Source organism: Saccopteryx bilineata, chromosome 5 (genome assembly GCF_036850765.1).
Source record: "Saccopteryx bilineata isolate mSacBil1 chromosome 5, mSacBil1_pri_phased_curated, whole genome shotgun sequence".
NCBI classification, from domain to species: domain Eukaryota; kingdom Metazoa; phylum Chordata; class Mammalia; order Chiroptera; family Emballonuridae; genus Saccopteryx; species Saccopteryx bilineata.
Genome location: NC_089494.1, coordinates 56588519 through 56606767, shown reverse-complemented (window position 1 = coordinate 56606767; position 18249 = coordinate 56588519). Strand labels below are relative to the sequence as shown.

The following is an 18249-nucleotide window of genomic DNA, read 5'->3' as shown; positions in this document are numbered from 1 at the left end:
TTCATCATGTGACTACTCATGTTTTAATTAGGACATGAATATAAAGTTAAAAGTTCAATTTATGTCAAGTTAAAAATTTTAAGCTTGGGGTGTGGAGAAGAGGGAAGGAACATGGTTTATTTTGGTTGTGATTAGTTAAGTTTTTGCTGCTCTTTGTGAGACAGGACAGTAAGAAAGTAGGAAAATTCATTGGCTAGTAGAATGGGGACATTGAGACAGATAGCTGTATAAACTGGCCAAACAATTTATAGCCAGATGCAGAGTGTCACCTCCTTAGAAATAACATCGAAGTTTCAAGTGTATTTTGGCTCCAGGCCCTGGTTCAGGATGACCTCCTGGTGGTGATGACTTGCTTCCAGGGGGCACACCTGGAAAAGCTGCTGAATATTCTATTGGAATCCTCCCCTAAAACTATCCCTAAACTCCTAATCTTTAAAAAAACCTCAATACAAAGGACCCAGAGGGAGTGCTCTTTGTTCTCCCCTCTCTGGCCTGGGAGCACACTGGGGCCTTTCCCCCCACTCCTCTCCCCCCCCCCCTCCCCCACAGGTATGCATCTCCTAAAGTCTAAGGGTCCTCAGAAGACTCAAACAGGGGAGCAGTAGGCAGCCTCAGCTCTTCCCAGGCCAACCCCATGATCTTGTCTCCTAGACCCCCCTTTTCCCTCATTTCTTTCCCATAAGGTTTTTAGATAGCCCAGGCCGCCCCGCCTAGACTCTCCTGTTGCTTCCTCTATTCTAGGCCCTTCCTTGGCTCAGTGACCTCAGCTTTAATAAACATACTCTTAAAATGGCCTGGACTCATGCTGTGAAATTTCGCTCTCACCACGTCAGGAACCCATGCACTAGTCGTGGCTGGCTCTAGGCAGACCCATGTGTCAGGTCCCCTGTGCAGTAATATTTGAATGGAAATGAAATTTATCCAAAATACAGGATGCAAGTATTCCACTATTCTTATTAACCACTGCCACTCTAAGTCATACGTTTTAAATGACATTAACCATAGCACAATATAAGGACTAGCCAAATAATTTACAGACATCTTGGCATTTTGATCATGTAGCTACTAAAGGCTTATAATCCTCAAGGCCCATTCACCATCTCCATGAGGAGCCAGTGTGACTTGAACTCTCTGGGGTTCATTTGCTGTTCAAGATGGGCTCCGTTCAGTAGCTCGTTTGAGAAAGAAACTGGAACTTCTTAGTCAACAACAAAATCCATTACAGGTTTAATCTTACTACAGCTGGTGCTCTTAGAAAATGTCTATAGATATGTTAATAAACTCTCCTTAAGAAAGAAAGGGCATTAAAACTGAAAATTTATTTGTTCATTGCCCTTGCTAATTCGGAACCATGTACTATGGGCCTGGATGGACCGAGAGGGCAGGGTAGCCAGGGAACAGAAACAGGAGTGTGTCTGCTCTGCATACCAGGTAAACCAAAGCTTTCACACACATCAAAAATAAAAGACCATATTTCTACCTAGTTGATTTAGGGATCAGCAGTTGACTTCCATCCCTTTCTCTTCATTGAATCCATCCAGATGAAGACTAGATATAGCAGGGATTCTACAGATGAATTCCAGGTCTGGGTGGTATTTAGAAGAAGTGAATGCTCAGATCCCTTTTTATCCTTGGGTTCCACAATCTATATTCCTTTCCAGCAACTTTATTAAAACTTCAGAATGCCATGAGGATGCTGGAAAAGACCTCAGATGTTTACTAAACTGACCTCAAAAAGGAGAAAAGGGAATAAAATAACCCTTCCTAAATGGAAGGGTAATAGTAAGTAAATTAGATTGAAGATGATCTCAGGCCTGGAACTCTCTCATCTATAAGAATCCCTCAGATTGAATTTGTAATTTTACAGAACATACAAAGTGCAATTATTCAGTAATCTTAACATTTGCCCTTATGGAATTACTCTTTCTTGTGCTGGAAACTTAAGTTATTGCACAATAAGCTCTTTTTTATCATTTCATAATGCATTTCCTATAAATTCAACCTAAAGCATTTGACCTGTTTTAGTCATTTACTTGCTCATTCTCTCCCTTTTTCATATTACTATTTCAATGTTCCTTATATTGATCTCTTTCACATAATATATTCCTACATTTATGAAGAATTTTACAATTTACAAAATGCTATCACTTACTTTATCTTATTATCTCTCACAACAAACTTGTGAAATAGGTAAGGCTTCAAATGATTATTCCTATCTTAACGATGAGGAAACTAAGACTCATCAAGACCAACTAACATCCCATAGGTTATTGGGTGGCATCGCTAAGCATGACCTTTTCTCTAGCTGCTCACTGGTGGCAGTGTAGTAATCTTCCTGCACAAAGGAGGACTCCATATGGCATTAACATTATAAAAGGCATATATTACCCAGAGATGTGAAAAAGCTGTTGTTTTGTTTTAAAATTACAGATTAGTTTTAAAGCATATTTTCCTTAAATGAAAACATCTATCTTATCCAATAATTACCTGGTTCAGGTAACATTGAGAAGATAGACAAAATTATATCAAATTATATCATTTGCTCTGTATCCCTATTTTTTTAAGAAAAATTAAATATTTCCTTCTCATATCTTTTTCAAGAGGTAATTTATTGTTTAAAATGCATATCAACACTATGCTAGTTGCTGACAATGTGTTAGACATTGAAGAAAATAGTAAATAAAGCAGTTATAGACTTTAAGAAAGTAACAGTTTAGCACAGGAAATGAGGTAGTCATTCAGAGATTTCTAATTTATGTTGGAAAATGGTAAGTGGCTTGAGAGCATAGAACAAGAAATGATTACTTCAGACTAGGAAAAATGAGATATTCCTCATAAAGAAAGTGGCATTTTGCCCTGACTGGTTGGCTCAGTAGTAGAGCATTCGCCTTGCGTGTGGAAGTCTTGGGTTTGATTCCTGGCCAGGGCACACTGGAGAAGCGCCCATCTGCTTCTTCACCATTCCCCTTCTCCTTTTTCTCTCATTTAGATAAATTATGTTTTAGTTTTTATCCCTTAGGCAGGCCAAAGCCTTAAGCTTTGAGAACATTAGGAATGTATATATATTTTTGACTTAGGAAATGTGTAAATAGTTCCATCATATTCAGGAAATTCTGCCATTAGATTGATACTAACTATTCAATAAGACAGATCCTAAAATCAAAAAAGTTATTAATACAGTAATATATTGTAGCATTTTTTCTAGATGTATAAATTTATAAGCTTCAAAATCTGTATGTTATTCCTCATTTTAATTGCTTGAAATTTTTATTAAAATCCATTATATTATTTCTCTTTCCTTATTGCCTTTTAAAGCCTCTTTATTTTGTGTATTAGGAAATTTAATTAATGTGCTGTTTATTTCTGTTTCTTTAATAAAGATGCACGTCGTCTGGAACTTCTGGTTAATATGAATTTCACTTTCAAGTATTCTCTCACTTAAAACCAGTGCTTCTGACTGTCCTAATTATTTCCTGAGTACTCCACCTTTATTAAAGGTTTTATCCTACAGGATTTTGAAGAGAAATTTGCTTAGCTACATCAGAAGTGCCCTTTGTAACAAATATCCATAATTTATGCAGCCAAGTGAATTCAGTTCCTCAAAGTAGCCTCCTTGGGAGGTTCCATCTTAATTTACTTATTTTCCAAAGTTCTAAACATTTTGAAAATCTCTCTTTTTTTTTCTTTTTTCTTTTTCTTAAATTGGAAACGGGGAGGCAGTCAGACAGACTCCCACATGCGCCCGACCGGGATCCACCTGGCATGCCCACCAGGGGGCGATGCTCTGCCCATCTGGGGCGTCGCTCTGCCGCAATCAGAGCCATTCTAGCGCCTGAGGCAGAGGCCACAGAGCCTTCCTCAGTGCCCGGGCAAACTTTGCTCCAATGGAGCCTTGGCTACAGGAGGGGAAGAGAGAGAGAGACAGAGAGGAAGGAGAGGGGGAGGGGTGGAGAAGCAGATGGGCGCTTCTCCTGTGTGCCCTGGCTGGGAATCGAACCCGGGACTCCTGCACGCCAGGTCGATGCTCTACCACTGAGCCAACTGGCCAGGGCCTAACCTCTTTTTTTTTAACTGTTTTCATATATACTTGTCAAACCATATGGAGGAAATCAGTCTTCAATATTTTTTACCCCAGAAACCTTACTCAAATTAACCCACCTCTTCATCAAACTGCACACTGTATGACTCAAATACAGCCTCAGAGGATTAACGTAAGGCCAGGGGCCGCCGCCATTGTGGCCATGCACATGCAGGTTCCCATTAGATTCAGGCAGACAATAAAGAAACAGTGGGGACAAAAAATGGTGGACCATTCCTCTATTCAAGTCTTGTACAGGCCGACGAGCAAACACACAGGGAAAAAACACTTCCCTTTCACTCAGAGCTCACAAAGTTACTGACGCATTCTCCAGTTTCACAACCAGGTGAGTCTTCTCCATTTTTTCCTAGAATCAAAGGCCCCACCAGGCTTAGTGGAGCTCACAAAAGCCCTTCGCACCTCACCTCTGGTTCCCCATCTGCCAACATGGCTTCTTACTCTGCAAAAACTGGCTTCTCTCCTCTCTTCCCCTTCTCCTTTCTCCTCTGCTCTTAAAACATGTGCAAGACAATACCCCCCCCCCCAGCAGGAAGGTAATTAGCAATTTCACAGAGCACATACCTGGTGTTGCCTAGTGCCATTTTTAACAATAAAAGTGAGCAAACTCAAATAACACAAATTTTACAAACTCATTTGCTCAACAGTTAATAAGCTAATATGAAAGATGAAAAGAACATGCCGAAAGTCCTCAAATATTACCCACTGGGCCAGTCGGATGCTGGTGGGCCCTTCACATCTAATGCCATGCTGTCATGCCTCACACTGAATTCTGGAAACTTGGTCACTGCAAGCATAGTTGGTCACTGTGAAGCTTGCTAATTTCTAATTTACTACATATATATTTAATTTTCATATCCTGGCTTTTAGACTAATCCTGGAAGCAGTGAAAATTGTCCATAAAGTGACTCTTCACTGAAACAGAATCTGTATGTCCCTACCTAAAACAAACAACCAACAAAAATAACCTTATTTATTTTAAATAACTTAGGACCCATGAAAGTCAGGTGACTAATTTCATAAATTCTAACCAGTCCTGTATTATAGTTTTCTGCCAGGCTACAATCCTGAGAAATCATATTTCAACTTTGGGTTAAAAATTGCCACTTTTCTGATTTGTCACTAAGAGATGTGAAAGTTATTTCTGAGGCAGCTTTATTATGGAAAATAGAATAACTAACTCATTTCACTCAAATCAAGTCCCTAGGGGTCCAGTAATGATTCAAAAGCCAGGAATAAGATTAAAAACTAATTTTCTAGGTGGAATGAAGAGCAGGTTCTTTTTCTTCTAAATGAATGGCTCTCTACAAAGGAAACATACTATCGATTCACAAGGTGTACGAAAAACGTGAATTGGGCTCCTCTTACCTCCTTCCTCCCTAGATGAAGAGTTTAGGGCAGGGGTCCCCAAACTATGGCCCGCAGGCCACCTGCGGCCCCTGAGGCCATTTATCTGGCCCCCGCTGCACTTCCAGAAGGGGCACCTCTTTCATTGGTGGTCAGTGAGAGGAGCACATTGACCATCTCATTAGCCAAAAGCAGGCCCATAGTTCCCATTGAAATACTGGTCAGTTTGTTGATTTAAATTTACTTGTTCTTCATTTTAAATATTGTATTTGTTCTCGTTTTGTTTTTTTACTTTAAAATAAGGTATGTGCAGTGTGCATAGGGATTTGTTCATAGTTTTTTTATAGTCCAGCCCTCCAACGGTCTGAGGGACAGTGAACTGGCCCCCTGTGTAAAAAGTTTGGGGACCCCTGGTTTAGGGTTTAGCTTAGACACTCCAAGCAGAGTGAAATGCATGCTGACAATGGAAAGGTCAGTCTGAGAGAATAGTGAACAAACTCAGTTTTTCTTCATCTAAAAAATATACCCTTATTTAACACAGAAATTACAAAATATTTACTGTAAGCTCATTGCCTCAGGCTGCTCCAGGGAGACAGGGGTCAGCTCTCACTCTATGGACCGAACCGGGTACTGTGTGCTCTAAGAAGACTGTGCAGGCATGAGAAAGCTGCCAACCCTTTAAAAATAAGTTGCTAAAAGCTAATCATACTTTTAAAATATATTTTGTTGAATTTATTGGATAGAGGGAAAAAATAACAACAACCATAATCCTTTCACACTAAACAGAGGTTTTTAACCTGGGGTCTGTGGACTCCTAAGGGGCCCACGAGTTCACAGGATCCATGAACTTGAATGGCAAAGGCATCTCTATTTTCATTTATCTCTAATTGAAATTTAATATTTCTTTTGGTTATAAACGAAGGCAATGAACTACAGCGGTCTTGGTAGTACCTGTAACTTTGTCACCAGTAGAAATCAGATACTTTCATTAGATATTACAGTTGTTACAACAGAAAGCTTGAAATACCACTTATGCTCATCAGGCCTTCAAAATTATGGTAGATAATAGATCTGTTGCTAGATCTTAATTGATGTATTACATTAATTACTGTATTGCTATATTATAACAAGAAATATAATTGCTTTTCTTAAATTCATAGTTATGGATTTAAAAACGTTATTTTGAGACGAGGTTTCTCTAGCTGGCCATAAAAAAGAGGTTAAGAACCTCTGTATTTATGCCTATCACTTCATCCTGCCTTCATTTCTGTCCTTAGTCATCATTTCAACCACTGTATTACCAATATCCTAAATTCCCTCCCATATCTGCAAGTGTCCTTTCATTACTTGAGTTATTTAAACAGGGCAGTCTATCACATGTCACGTCCTTTGGAGTATTGGTCCCTCTGATGAGACTCCTCTTCCTTTCCACTCCCAAACCATGGCCTCTGTTTGCCTGGCTAACTTCCTCTCACTCACCAAGCATAGAGAGTTGAGGCCCCTGCCTAGGCCTTCCTTGTCTTCCCAGATGAGGTCAGAAACCCTTTCTTCTCACTCATCAAGATTGTTAGGTATCTACCCTTCCAGATGTGCTTTCATGAAGGCAAAGCCCAAGTCTGCCTGATTCACTGGCCTATATGTGCAGTGACTAACATGATGTTGGAAATTCAGTGGGGGTTCAGTAATGTATGCAAATATTCCCCAAATAAACATTTTTAAACTTATGATTTAATATATTTTGTAACTTTTTGATTGAACGTATTACATACATTTTCATGTTATTTTATTTACTTTATAGCTGCATAATATTTTATTAGATACAGGTATTTTATATCATTTCCCTAGTACTGATAAACTTTTTTAGAGTTTTCATTAACACAAATAATGCTACAATGGACATCTTCATGTATAATGTTTAATTTTTCTTACTTTGCATTTAGGATTATGTCCTTGGTATTAATTAACTGGTCTAATGGGTTTTTTTTTTTGTTCTTGATTTATCCTAAGACATTGCTTTGCACAAGGATTCTTCTTTCAATCCGAAATGCTTTAATAAAACCAGAACATCTACTCATAATTTTTCATAGTACTTGTTTTTTTAGATTTTATTTATTCATTTTTAAAGAATGAAGGAGAGAGAGAAGGGGAGAGGAGCAGGAAGCATCAACTCTCATATGTGCCTTGATCAGGCAAGCTCGGGGTTTTGAACCGGTGACCTCAGCATTCCAGATTAACACTTTATCCACTGCGCTACCACAGGTTAGGCCTTCATTATGCTTTAAAACACTTTTGCTAGATATTAGTCATTATGTCTTATGAATTAGTCAAAGGATTTGGTAAAATTTTGGTTGAAAAGAATAAAGTAAATAATTTTTCCTAAACTCAAAATGTGGTACACTAATTTTCACAGTGAGTTAAAATATTTTAGTTGTAAATAGAGAACTAAGAACAAAGATGCTGTGCTAGGAAACTTTGATAGGCATTTTGGTAGTTAAATGAGCAAAAATTGTCATAAGACTCTGACAGAAGTTCAAGTATTAGGAAGCAAGGAATAAAATAATCTTTACTGTGACAAGAAATTCTAATATTTGAAAGAATATAGCTTTACCAGGCGGTAGCACAGTGGATAGAGCATCAGACTGAGATGCAGAGGACCCAGGTTCAAAACCCTGGGGTCGCCAGCTTAAGCACGAGCACATCTGGTTTGAGCAAGGGGTCACTGGCTTTGCTATAGCCCCCCAGGTCAAGGCATATATTGGAAAACAATCAATGAACAACTAAGGTGCTGCAACAAAGAATTGATGCTTCCCATCTTTCTCTCTTCCTGTCTGTCTGTCCCTATCTGTCCCTCTCTCTGTCTCTGTCACAAGAATAAAAATTAAAAAATGAATATAAAACACATAGCTTTTAGAGGTTATATCATTAGCAGTGTACAAAAATATCAAAAAATTGTACACTAAGAAATTGTACACTAGCAAAAAAAAATGTATGAACTGACAAGTTTCTGCTATTTACTGACAGAAATGCTAGCAGGGACTTTGCGGGCAGGGGCATGTTTCTCATTCTGATTACACCCTCCCCCCTGCTCCTTCGATCACAGTGGCCAACCCTGGCTTCAGGAGGGCAGCTTCACCATGTGAAGCACCTGGTTCTCTCTCTCAACAGAGAAGTGTTATGCTGTCCCTTCATTTAGTACTGTAGCTGTATACAGAAGAGATGACAACCTATGAGGTGGGGAATTTGTCTCCTTGAATATGAAGAAAAAGGGCTAGCCAGGGCCTTTTTTCCCTGCCTATATCCTAGGGAGGGCACCAGAGCCTCCCCCATTCAATTCTACTTAATGATTTTAATTTAATATATGCTAACTCTATGACTACTATGTATAGTATGAAGTACCAAGGGCTGCAGAGGACAAAATGGATGAGATACATTAACCAGTGGAAGAATGAGTAACAAGACATTTTCTTCATTATACAGAAATGTGAGGAAGACCAAGAAGGTCCTTCTACATCTTTAAATGTCCCACTGGGAAAGTCAGGCTTATCGAGCCTTAATGTCCTGGAATGAAAACACAGGTGCCATAATTACTATGAGATCATAAAAGAAGCACTTAAAGAGGAATGTAACTGCAGATCACTGCTGCATGGCAGCATGGCACAAAAGGACTGTAGAGTCAAGAGAAGGACAGGATCTGGACATTTCTTTGAGCGAATGGGGCTTTTTTTTTTTTTTTGCTACTGTTTATTAAGTGTCTGTTAAGTCATAAGCACTGACTTATTAGTTCACTATTCCTGGCAACAAACCTTGGAGGAATTATCTTATAGATGGAAAATAGAAGGTCAGTGAACATGACTTGGTTAAGGTTATATGGTCAGTGGGAGGTGGAGCTAATCTGAATTCACGCTCATGTTCTCTTTACTATCCTATGCATGTGAAGCAGGTAAAAGCACTCAAGAGTCATACCTTGGTTAATATGTCCATATTAAAAGCCTCTCATAACTTTTTTTTTTTTAACAGGACTAGTTGTAAAATAGGGTATGGAAAGAGATAACACATTCTTCTGAGATATCAGACTTGAAAAATAATTTCAATCAGCCTTCAAAAAGCATGTGCGGTAAAGTCCATGGACCTTCATCTTAAGGTAGCGTATCATGGTATCACGTGAGTTTGAGGGACTGCCCTGGTGGGACACTAGCCTTGAAACTACTTTCTATCTGAAGGACTCTGAGCCATTATTACCCCTTTCTAGTTCTCACTTTCTAGCATCTATCAGAGGATTGTTATAATCATTAAGTAAGGTAGTGCATATAAAATATTTAGCACATTAGTATCAAGCACATAATGATCATTCAGTTACATATTAATTATTAGTAGTACTTCTGTTAAAATTATATTTTGAAAAAAAATATTTTGCATGTAAGTCTAATAAACATGATTTTGTTTTTCTAGAATATGCAATATTAGGTGCAGCATAATACAAGATGATAGCTCACCCACCTCTCACTGCAAGGACAGGTGTAATAAGATACCACAGAAGGACCAAAAACAAACAAAAAAATCCAAAATACTAATTACATCAATAATAGACATTTTTATTATGCTTTACATTTAAAAGCAATGTTCTTTCACAATTATTTCATTCACTCCATCTACCCCTGCTGTGATGTGGGCAGGGCACCATTCATCCTTCATGGAGGAGAGAAGAGAGCCTCAGAGAATGTAATGCCTTCTCTGGAGTCATCGCAGGTCAAAAGAGCAGAGTGCCACAGTCTAGAGATGTGCTGTCCAATACAGTAACCATGTGCGGCTGCTTAAAATGAAACATTCAGTTCCTCAGTAGCACAGCCAGTGTGCGTGAGCTGAATATCTATGCATGGCTAATGGCACTCCTGTTGGACAACACAGATAACAGACCATTTTTATCACCACAGAACGTTTAATTGGTTTAAGTGCTGTCTATAGAAATGAGAGAACCAAACCATTACTGCATAACATTATGCTTGATGTCCGTAACAGTGAACCTGATTTTCAGAGAAAGAAGTCAGGGAAGACAAAAATAGTATAGAAATCTTTCTATAATAAACACTTTCAGCTTTATACTAACAAGCTAAATTTGTGTGACACTAGACTGTAAGCATAATCAGAACCGGTCCCAGAATCCCCCAAAGTGCCCAGTACCAGTGCCCTGAGCATGGAATCTACAAACATTTATTGAGTAGTTCAATTTGATCATCTACTCATCGCAGAAAACGCCACTGTTTAAGATAATTCTTCCTGAAGCAAATGAGTGAAATGCCATAAAAATGTAAGTAATAACCTTTGTTAAAATCTCAAGGTCATTTATGGTTGTGCATGGATAAAATTATTCAATGTGCACACAAAGTTCTTTATATGACAATATCTTTTAAATGCATAAAAGTTTTTAATGGTGATATAAGCCTCAAGGAGATAGCCAAGATTCTGCTTTTTAAAATGGTTCATAACATATCCCTAGTAAATCGTAAGTTAATATATCCTCAGTAAATTATAAAATCAGGCTTAACTTCTGGTTCGCTTTCTTAGAACCATTGTGGGCTTTGAGAAGTGGCTAACCTAACAATAAATGCTCGGTATTATTTGGAAGCAAAAAAAAAAAAAAAAAAAAAAAAAAAAAAAAAAAAAAAAAAGCTCAAAAGTTTCAGAAGTTCCCGGCCAGGGCACATAGGAGAAGCGCCCATTTGCTTCTCCACCCCTCCACCGCGCCTTCCTCTCTGTCTCTCTCTTCCCCTCCCGCAGCCAAGGCTCCATTGGAGCAAAGACGGCCCGGGCGCTGGGGATGGCTCTGTGGCCTCTGCCCCAGGCGCTAGAGTGGCTCTGGTCGCAACATGGCGACACCCAGGAGGGTCGCAACATGGCGACGCCCAGGATGGGCAGAGCATCGCCCCCTGGTGGGCAGAGCGTCGCCCCTGGTGGGCGTGCCGGGTGGATCCCGGTCGGGCGCATGTGGGAGTCTGACTGTCTCTCCCTGTTTCCAGCTTCAGAAAAATGAAAAAAAAAAAAAAAAAAAAATGCTCAAAAGTTTCAGAAGTTAGTTTCCAGAGTATAACAACCACTTAACTATCTAAGAATCTTCAACCTTGCCTGACAGGTTGCTGTGTCAAATTCAAGGTGCATGGGCAAAGATAGAGGCAGTTTCATTTTTTAAATTGATTTTGAAAGTCATAATGATATATGTATATTTCATGAAAATATGAGCCTTAGTGTAATGGTCTCTTCTCTTTAGACAGATGAGACTCAATTTATGTTCTACATGATCATACCCCCGAATTTCAGACTTAAGATGTTTGTCATAAATATAGTTAATCTATTATTTTATGATGGATACTAAATCTCGGCCTCCTGGATTTGGATAGATGTATGCCAAATTTATGATGTGCTTGTCTATAAATGACAGATGCTGCCAAAGCAGAAAACTATCATTTTTTTTTCTACTCAACAGCACAAGGTTCCTATTGCTGGAGAGAGAAAGGGGAGAAGAGGCAGTTTCGGAGACCTTGTTAGCTAAGCAATGGAGTCTGGTTGCAGCCAGCGGAAATGAGAAATTGTCATTTGGAAAACCTGGCCTCATTTGTAACAATACATAAAACTGTGAAACACACAGGGGAACCCATAACGATGACTAGGCGAGGGTCTGCATTTGTGTTGTCGTTGGCAGAAAAACTCTTTGACAAAATTGGAAATGCTCTTTCATAAGGCACCAGGGTGATCATAAAAAGCTGAACTGTAGCCTTTCCAGGCAAATCATCTGATCTACTGGTTGATAACTGCTCTGGGTTCACACCCAAGAGACTGCCACCATGCAAAAGGACAACATACTGAAAACTAGAATAAATTGTTTTGAGGTATCCTATCTTCTTTTCTTCCTTCTTATATCTTTTCTGACACCATCCTCTCACAGTCTTCATGGATTGGTCATGGGCAGGGGATAAATAAAACAATCTCCATGTCCCCCATGGATATATTTCAGATGGAATGATTCAAAATGCTACCTAAAATTTGGACAGTCTTGAGGACAACTCAACTGGACGTTTTAGGAGGCAGTTCACGGCGCCGGCCATACTGGCGATGCCCTTTCCAGTGCAGACCTCTATCTCAGTCAGTATATTTGGCTTAGACATATAAAGTCTATAACTGTCAACATAGAGCTTTGAGAACATTTGTCATTTACCTGAAATGAGTGTTTTCATTCAAACTTTCCATTGAAAAGAGATGTAACTTTTAAAGCTTTGTTTTACTACAGTTAAATGCTACAGACAACATACTGCATAGGAAATAAGAATTATCAATAAAACAAAGCCTTAATGGCCTTTTCAATGGTATAGTTTCTACTGAAAAATGTCAACAGTCAGCAAGCAATTATAAAGTATATATGGTCCTATTAATTCTTTAAAAAGTAGTTTAGTGCTCTGACTTTGCCTCCATTGGGATACTTGTGTTTACACCCCCAAGTCAGAGAGAGAAGTTTAGAAGTAATGGGAATAATGGAAAATGCATGGAACAAGAAGCCCTCAGTTTCTGCTCTGACTGGGATATGAGTTGTGAACCTCACACTGGTCATTTAACCCTTCCAATACCCCAGGTTCTTCATTGTTACCATATTTTTGGGAACAGCTTGAAGGCGGTAAGTATTATTTTTCTTTGTAGTCCAAATATCCAACACACACACATGCTAGGTTAAAAGTTCTTTGAGGGCAAGAAAATATCTTTCTGTTTACTGTTGTACCTCAGTATATGGAAAAATATACTGATATACTACATTACTTAGTATAGTAATATATATATTTATTGAGTGAATAAATGGATATAAAGTTTGTTGCATAAATCATCTTTCATTGATGCCCTACCACTTACTGGGTTGTTGAGAGGGCCATACAAAAAATGTATATGTGACTGGATTTATAAACTGAACAAATTTAGATGTTTCTATTATTATACTTCAATCAGGACATGCTGGTCCATCATCTTTCCTCTTAATTGCATTTATAAAAATATCTGTAGCATTTTAAATCTTTTCATCGACTTTCATCTGTTTAGATAGCAACTGATTAAAGGCTGTTCAGCTCTAAAGATCTTTATATACATTTAAGAACTAGAAATGTATTTTTCCTCATCTTGATATTGAGTTAATTTTTTTAAAAACATCTACTGCTAAACACTAGACATATAGCCTATTAAATTGACTATCATAATATTTTATCATTAGGTTGATTATCACAATCTATTATTATTTTTTAAAAATAAGGTTTCTTTTTAAAAGGCTCTGTTTTTTTTTGAACCTGCTATGAGTAGTTAAATTATGTCACAAAAGAACATTCAGTTTGATGTATGGGGCATATTATCACAGGGCGGTGTACTGTCATATGGCATTATGACACTTGAACTCCAGGGAGAAATTTGGGTAAAGTGTCTGGCCAATATGTTCTCACCATCTTCCAATAGCTGCCTAATGCCTGCTGTGTTTTGACCCCAATTCTCCCAAAGCACATTCCTCCTCCCACCTACCATGTTTTGAACTCCCATTAATGCATCATTAAAAGTTGGGATAGATCCTAGGAGACCATAAAGCCATTTCTTTGGATTTTAAATTTAATTCAACACTAACTTCTAAAGAGTGAATAGAACAGCTATTCTTACTTAACTGCCTTTAATGAAACATGTTTCTTTTTCTAATTAAGTGCATAATTCAGGTAATAAAATCTTTGACAGAGTATTGTTTCATAGAGGCAATGATACCCTATGAAAAATAAAACCAGACAGGAAGTCGGGAGGTGATAGATTCCATCCTTCCAAACACTGGGTAACCTCCAGCAAATAGCCACAATGGGGAATTTGACTCAATTTGCTATTTTGTAAAATGGAGAAAATATTTTACCTTAATATCCTATAGATCTGGGTTAAAATTAATTGGATAATATATGTAAAAAGGCTTTGTTCTTTAAAAAGGGAGAAGTGTGATATAAAATCCACTTTATTCACTAGATAACATGAGTTAGTGATTCTATAAAATAAAGAAGAAAAAAATCTTTATTTCCAAATTTGGGTAAGCTACGCCTAGGCTGCACAGCCTTTGGAACCAGCATTTATGGGACCTAATTAATAATGGTTTGTTCCTATATAGTCTCTTTGTCTGGCCAGGCTTGCCTGAACTCTCCTTTTATAGTAATGGATTTGTTCTTTTCCAAAGGCCGTGGGGAAGCTACAGGAAAGCATTCTGAAGGCTCTTCCTCAAAATCTATAGTGATTTGAAGAACAGAAGGGAATCAGAAGAGAAGTGTTGGTCTGTGTGTGTATGTATGCTTTTCCAACAACAGAGAGGTTCCTAAAAAGAGAGTGAGTCAAATAGAGAAAAGGTTCTATTCTCTTACTCTCCTTTAATAGACACTGGTCCTCAACTAGTACTAAAACAAGATGACTCATCCATGTTGGGCCCTAAGGGGCAGATAAGAGGGTGTGAAAGCCTATCAAACAACCAATTCATGGTAAACATGTTCAAAAAATAATTTTTTTCTCTACTGTCTAAATCCTTTAGTTTGAACCAACTCAGAAAAACTGCTGATTCACTGGGACTGTTAAATATGGATTCTTCTTAGAAGGTACTTCCACTAGTAGCCATATCCAATTACATAAAGTTCTTCTATTAGTTAATTTATTACTTTGTGACTAGTTCCCTTAAAATCCTCAAGTTCATCTGTAATGCTAAGAGGAACTCTACAAAGACCTTCAAAAATCAAAATCTTTTATTATTAAACACATCTTCAGATTCATTTAGTAATATTACTCTCTCAGAAAACTTCATCATTTTGCCCCTCCATTTTCCTCCACTGTGGTAAAATAATATTAAAATATCTATTAGACAAGTTTAAGATTTCCGTCACTAAAATAGTCTATAGTAAAAACTAAACATAAAATTAATAAAAGAGAATAATAAAGTCAGTATTTTTGATTCATTTCTTCACTTGTGTCTAAACACATTATGATCGAGTATCCCATATATACATATATATAAATATACTTACACACACATGTATACTTAAATGTATATATTTAACAACATGGAATGGTAACGTATCAAATGCTTAGATTCTGTGAAAACACATAACCTCCTGTGAAGGAAACATATTATTATAAAAACAAATCATGGAGAAAACATGCAACAGCTGAGCGGAGGAGAATGGGTTTTGGGCAGGGGACCAGGAGGAACACAAAGAATGTAAAGAACAAAAAGTGTCATTGACCTGATTTGTCAGAGCTGTTGCCTGTGATTGGAGTGATGGAGCAGCTGGGATTAGCCTTTGCGCTGTCCTTGGAAGAAACCATTTTGGGTTTATTTTTCGTTGCCTCTAGTGCTTTGACCTTCTTGGCATGTTTACTTCCTTTGTAGTGGGCCTCGGCCTGGCTCTACAAAGGAGAACAAATCAGGCTCATTTTTTTGCTACTTACAAACACCACAATGGATGATCATGCAGGAAATAATACATTCAATCATAGGCAACACGGACATTTACCACTCAGCACTCTACTGCATTTTGGCAGTTCATGAAGTGGGAAGAGTAGTATCTAAGAGGTCTGGGCATACTGATACCTTCTCTATAAGGACCCGTGTCTTTGAAACCCAGAGGACAACTGGGCCAGGGCAAAACTGTGATGAAGGTGAGCTTTGTCATCAGTACTTTCACCACGGTCCGTTGCAGTTACTTTTCAAACATTTGGCTGATAGCAAGTTGCTTTGATTGTCCTACCCAGGCATGTCCTTCCATAACCATTTCATTTTGTTTTTGCCTTCAGCTGAAATCCTGTCTGCCCTGAATCTACTTTCTTCTGGACTCTGCTCTGAGAGCAAGTGATGGAACAAAGCAACTTGCTAGCGAGTGAAGATGGCACTACGTTTTGAAGTCAATCTACATGTGTTTCATGCAACATTTTGATGATTCCAGTTCTAACAACATTTTGATGATTTACGCCACAAAGAGGGTGGGACAATTCTTGTTTCTGATCTCAGATGTGATTCTGAAGTCAAAGCAGTTTACTCTTACATTCATTTATACATGAAGCATGGGTAGAACTGTGACTTCAATGCTAGATCAAAAAGGAGAAAAGAGATCAAGACAAGTGGCTACTAAAAACCTTTAAAGGACAAAAAGAAATTACAGCAAAACAAGAAAACATTTAGTCAATTTGCGACATTTGGAAAATTCCCCTCCAACTAAAGAACAAAGATTTTATTTTTTGGCATCAAGTACTAGTTTCACATATTTAACAAAAGAATAAGTACATTCACATCAATTTTATTTTGAATAGTCCCTGAAAATACAAACATCCATTTGGTGAAAAAATATATAAACATACATTATATGGCATATTAGCTTACTTATAAAAGTGAAATGAATGAGAAAACTATCATATAAAATGAGTTTTTATGAGAAGATTTTCAAATAACATTTTCTTACATCAGCTATCCTTGCATAAACTGTATGTGCTTGAAGATGATTATGCCAATGTTTTCATTCATTTTCCTAAGCAAGCAGAATATAGGTAGTGTGTGCGTGTGTACATGTGTGTGTATGTCTGGGTGAATAGGTGGGTAGGTAGGTAGGTAGAATTGACAATGGACAGAATGAGGTTATAATTCTATTGTTTCAACAAAAGATATTTAAGTGATTTTCCTAGCATATAACCCTGATCACTCAAGGTCAATGACCTTGTATTGGCTGTATACAGTCCCTAACTTCCTGAATATCTTTTCACAAGTATTGTTTTAGATCATCATTGACTTATCATTGCTCTTAGTCAGTTTGTTCAGGGACTTATTATGCACTCTGTTGAGTTAGAAAAAAAATCCCCAGGGAGGATAAAAGTGTAACATTATTTTAAGTCTTATATATTACTAACAAAGGATGGTTAAATCCAGCTAATATAACTGGGTAGATATAAAATGAAAAAATACACAACTAAAAAATTTTAAATTGATAATGTGAAGTTATAATAATAATGGCTAATATTATTAAGCCCTTGCCAAGCATAGTTTTAAATGTATCACTTATTAGCTCATTTAATCCTCATAATACCATGTAAGGTAGGATCATTAGTCAGCACTTTACCTATAAAAACTGGGTACAGAGAAGTAAAATAACATAAAAAATCACACAGGTAGGTGTAAAGACCATTTTATAGAGTGAAATGCTTACATGTGTAACCCTATTTAACAACATATTAAAACAATGTGCTTTCTTTTTGTGTAATTTTTAATTTTTCCATTGTTTTAAGAGAGAGAGAAACAGAGAGAGAGAGACATCAACTCATTTTATTTAGTTGTTCCATTTAGTTATGTATTCATTGATTGCTTCTTAAATGTTCCCTAACCATGGATCGAACCCCTAACCTTGGTGGGCCAGGACAATGGTTTATCCATTGAGCCACCTGGCCAGGACCTGAAAGATTATATTTTAACAGAACTTTCTATGGGTAGGGAATATCTAATTTGTGGGAAATGTATTAGCATAATAATTAGGCCTGATCCTTCTGGCGAGTGGCTAATAAAGTACTACTTTTTAGGTATATAAAAATATCTACAAGATATTAGGAGATCTAATGTCAGGAGACCTCCTCCTCTTTCCAAGTATACTAAATTCTGAGCTGTTACTTTAGTGTCCTTTGGCTAAAGAAGCATACGGTTCTCAAAATAAAACCTGCTAGCACAAGATAAGCAGAGTGTCATTTCCTCATTACTATTTCCTGGCATCAGTGCAGAAAGTTAACAGCATCAATTA

The 18249-nt window shown here is 37.6% G+C and overlaps 1 protein-coding gene across 10 annotated transcripts in view; it reads right to left on the bottom strand.

The window, feature by feature from the left end:
• ZNF385B (zinc finger protein 385B) overlaps positions 1-18249 on the bottom strand; it is a 452357-nt gene that overhangs the window by 7813 nt on the left and 426295 nt on the right. For all 10 annotated transcript variants that reach the window (XM_066233194.1, XM_066233202.1, XM_066233192.1 and 7 more), the window contains one exon: positions 15718-15880. In XM_066233194.1, the coding sequence (XP_066089291.1) occupies positions 15718-15880 (163 nt within the window). The remainder of the gene's footprint in view (positions 1-15717; positions 15881-18249) is intronic.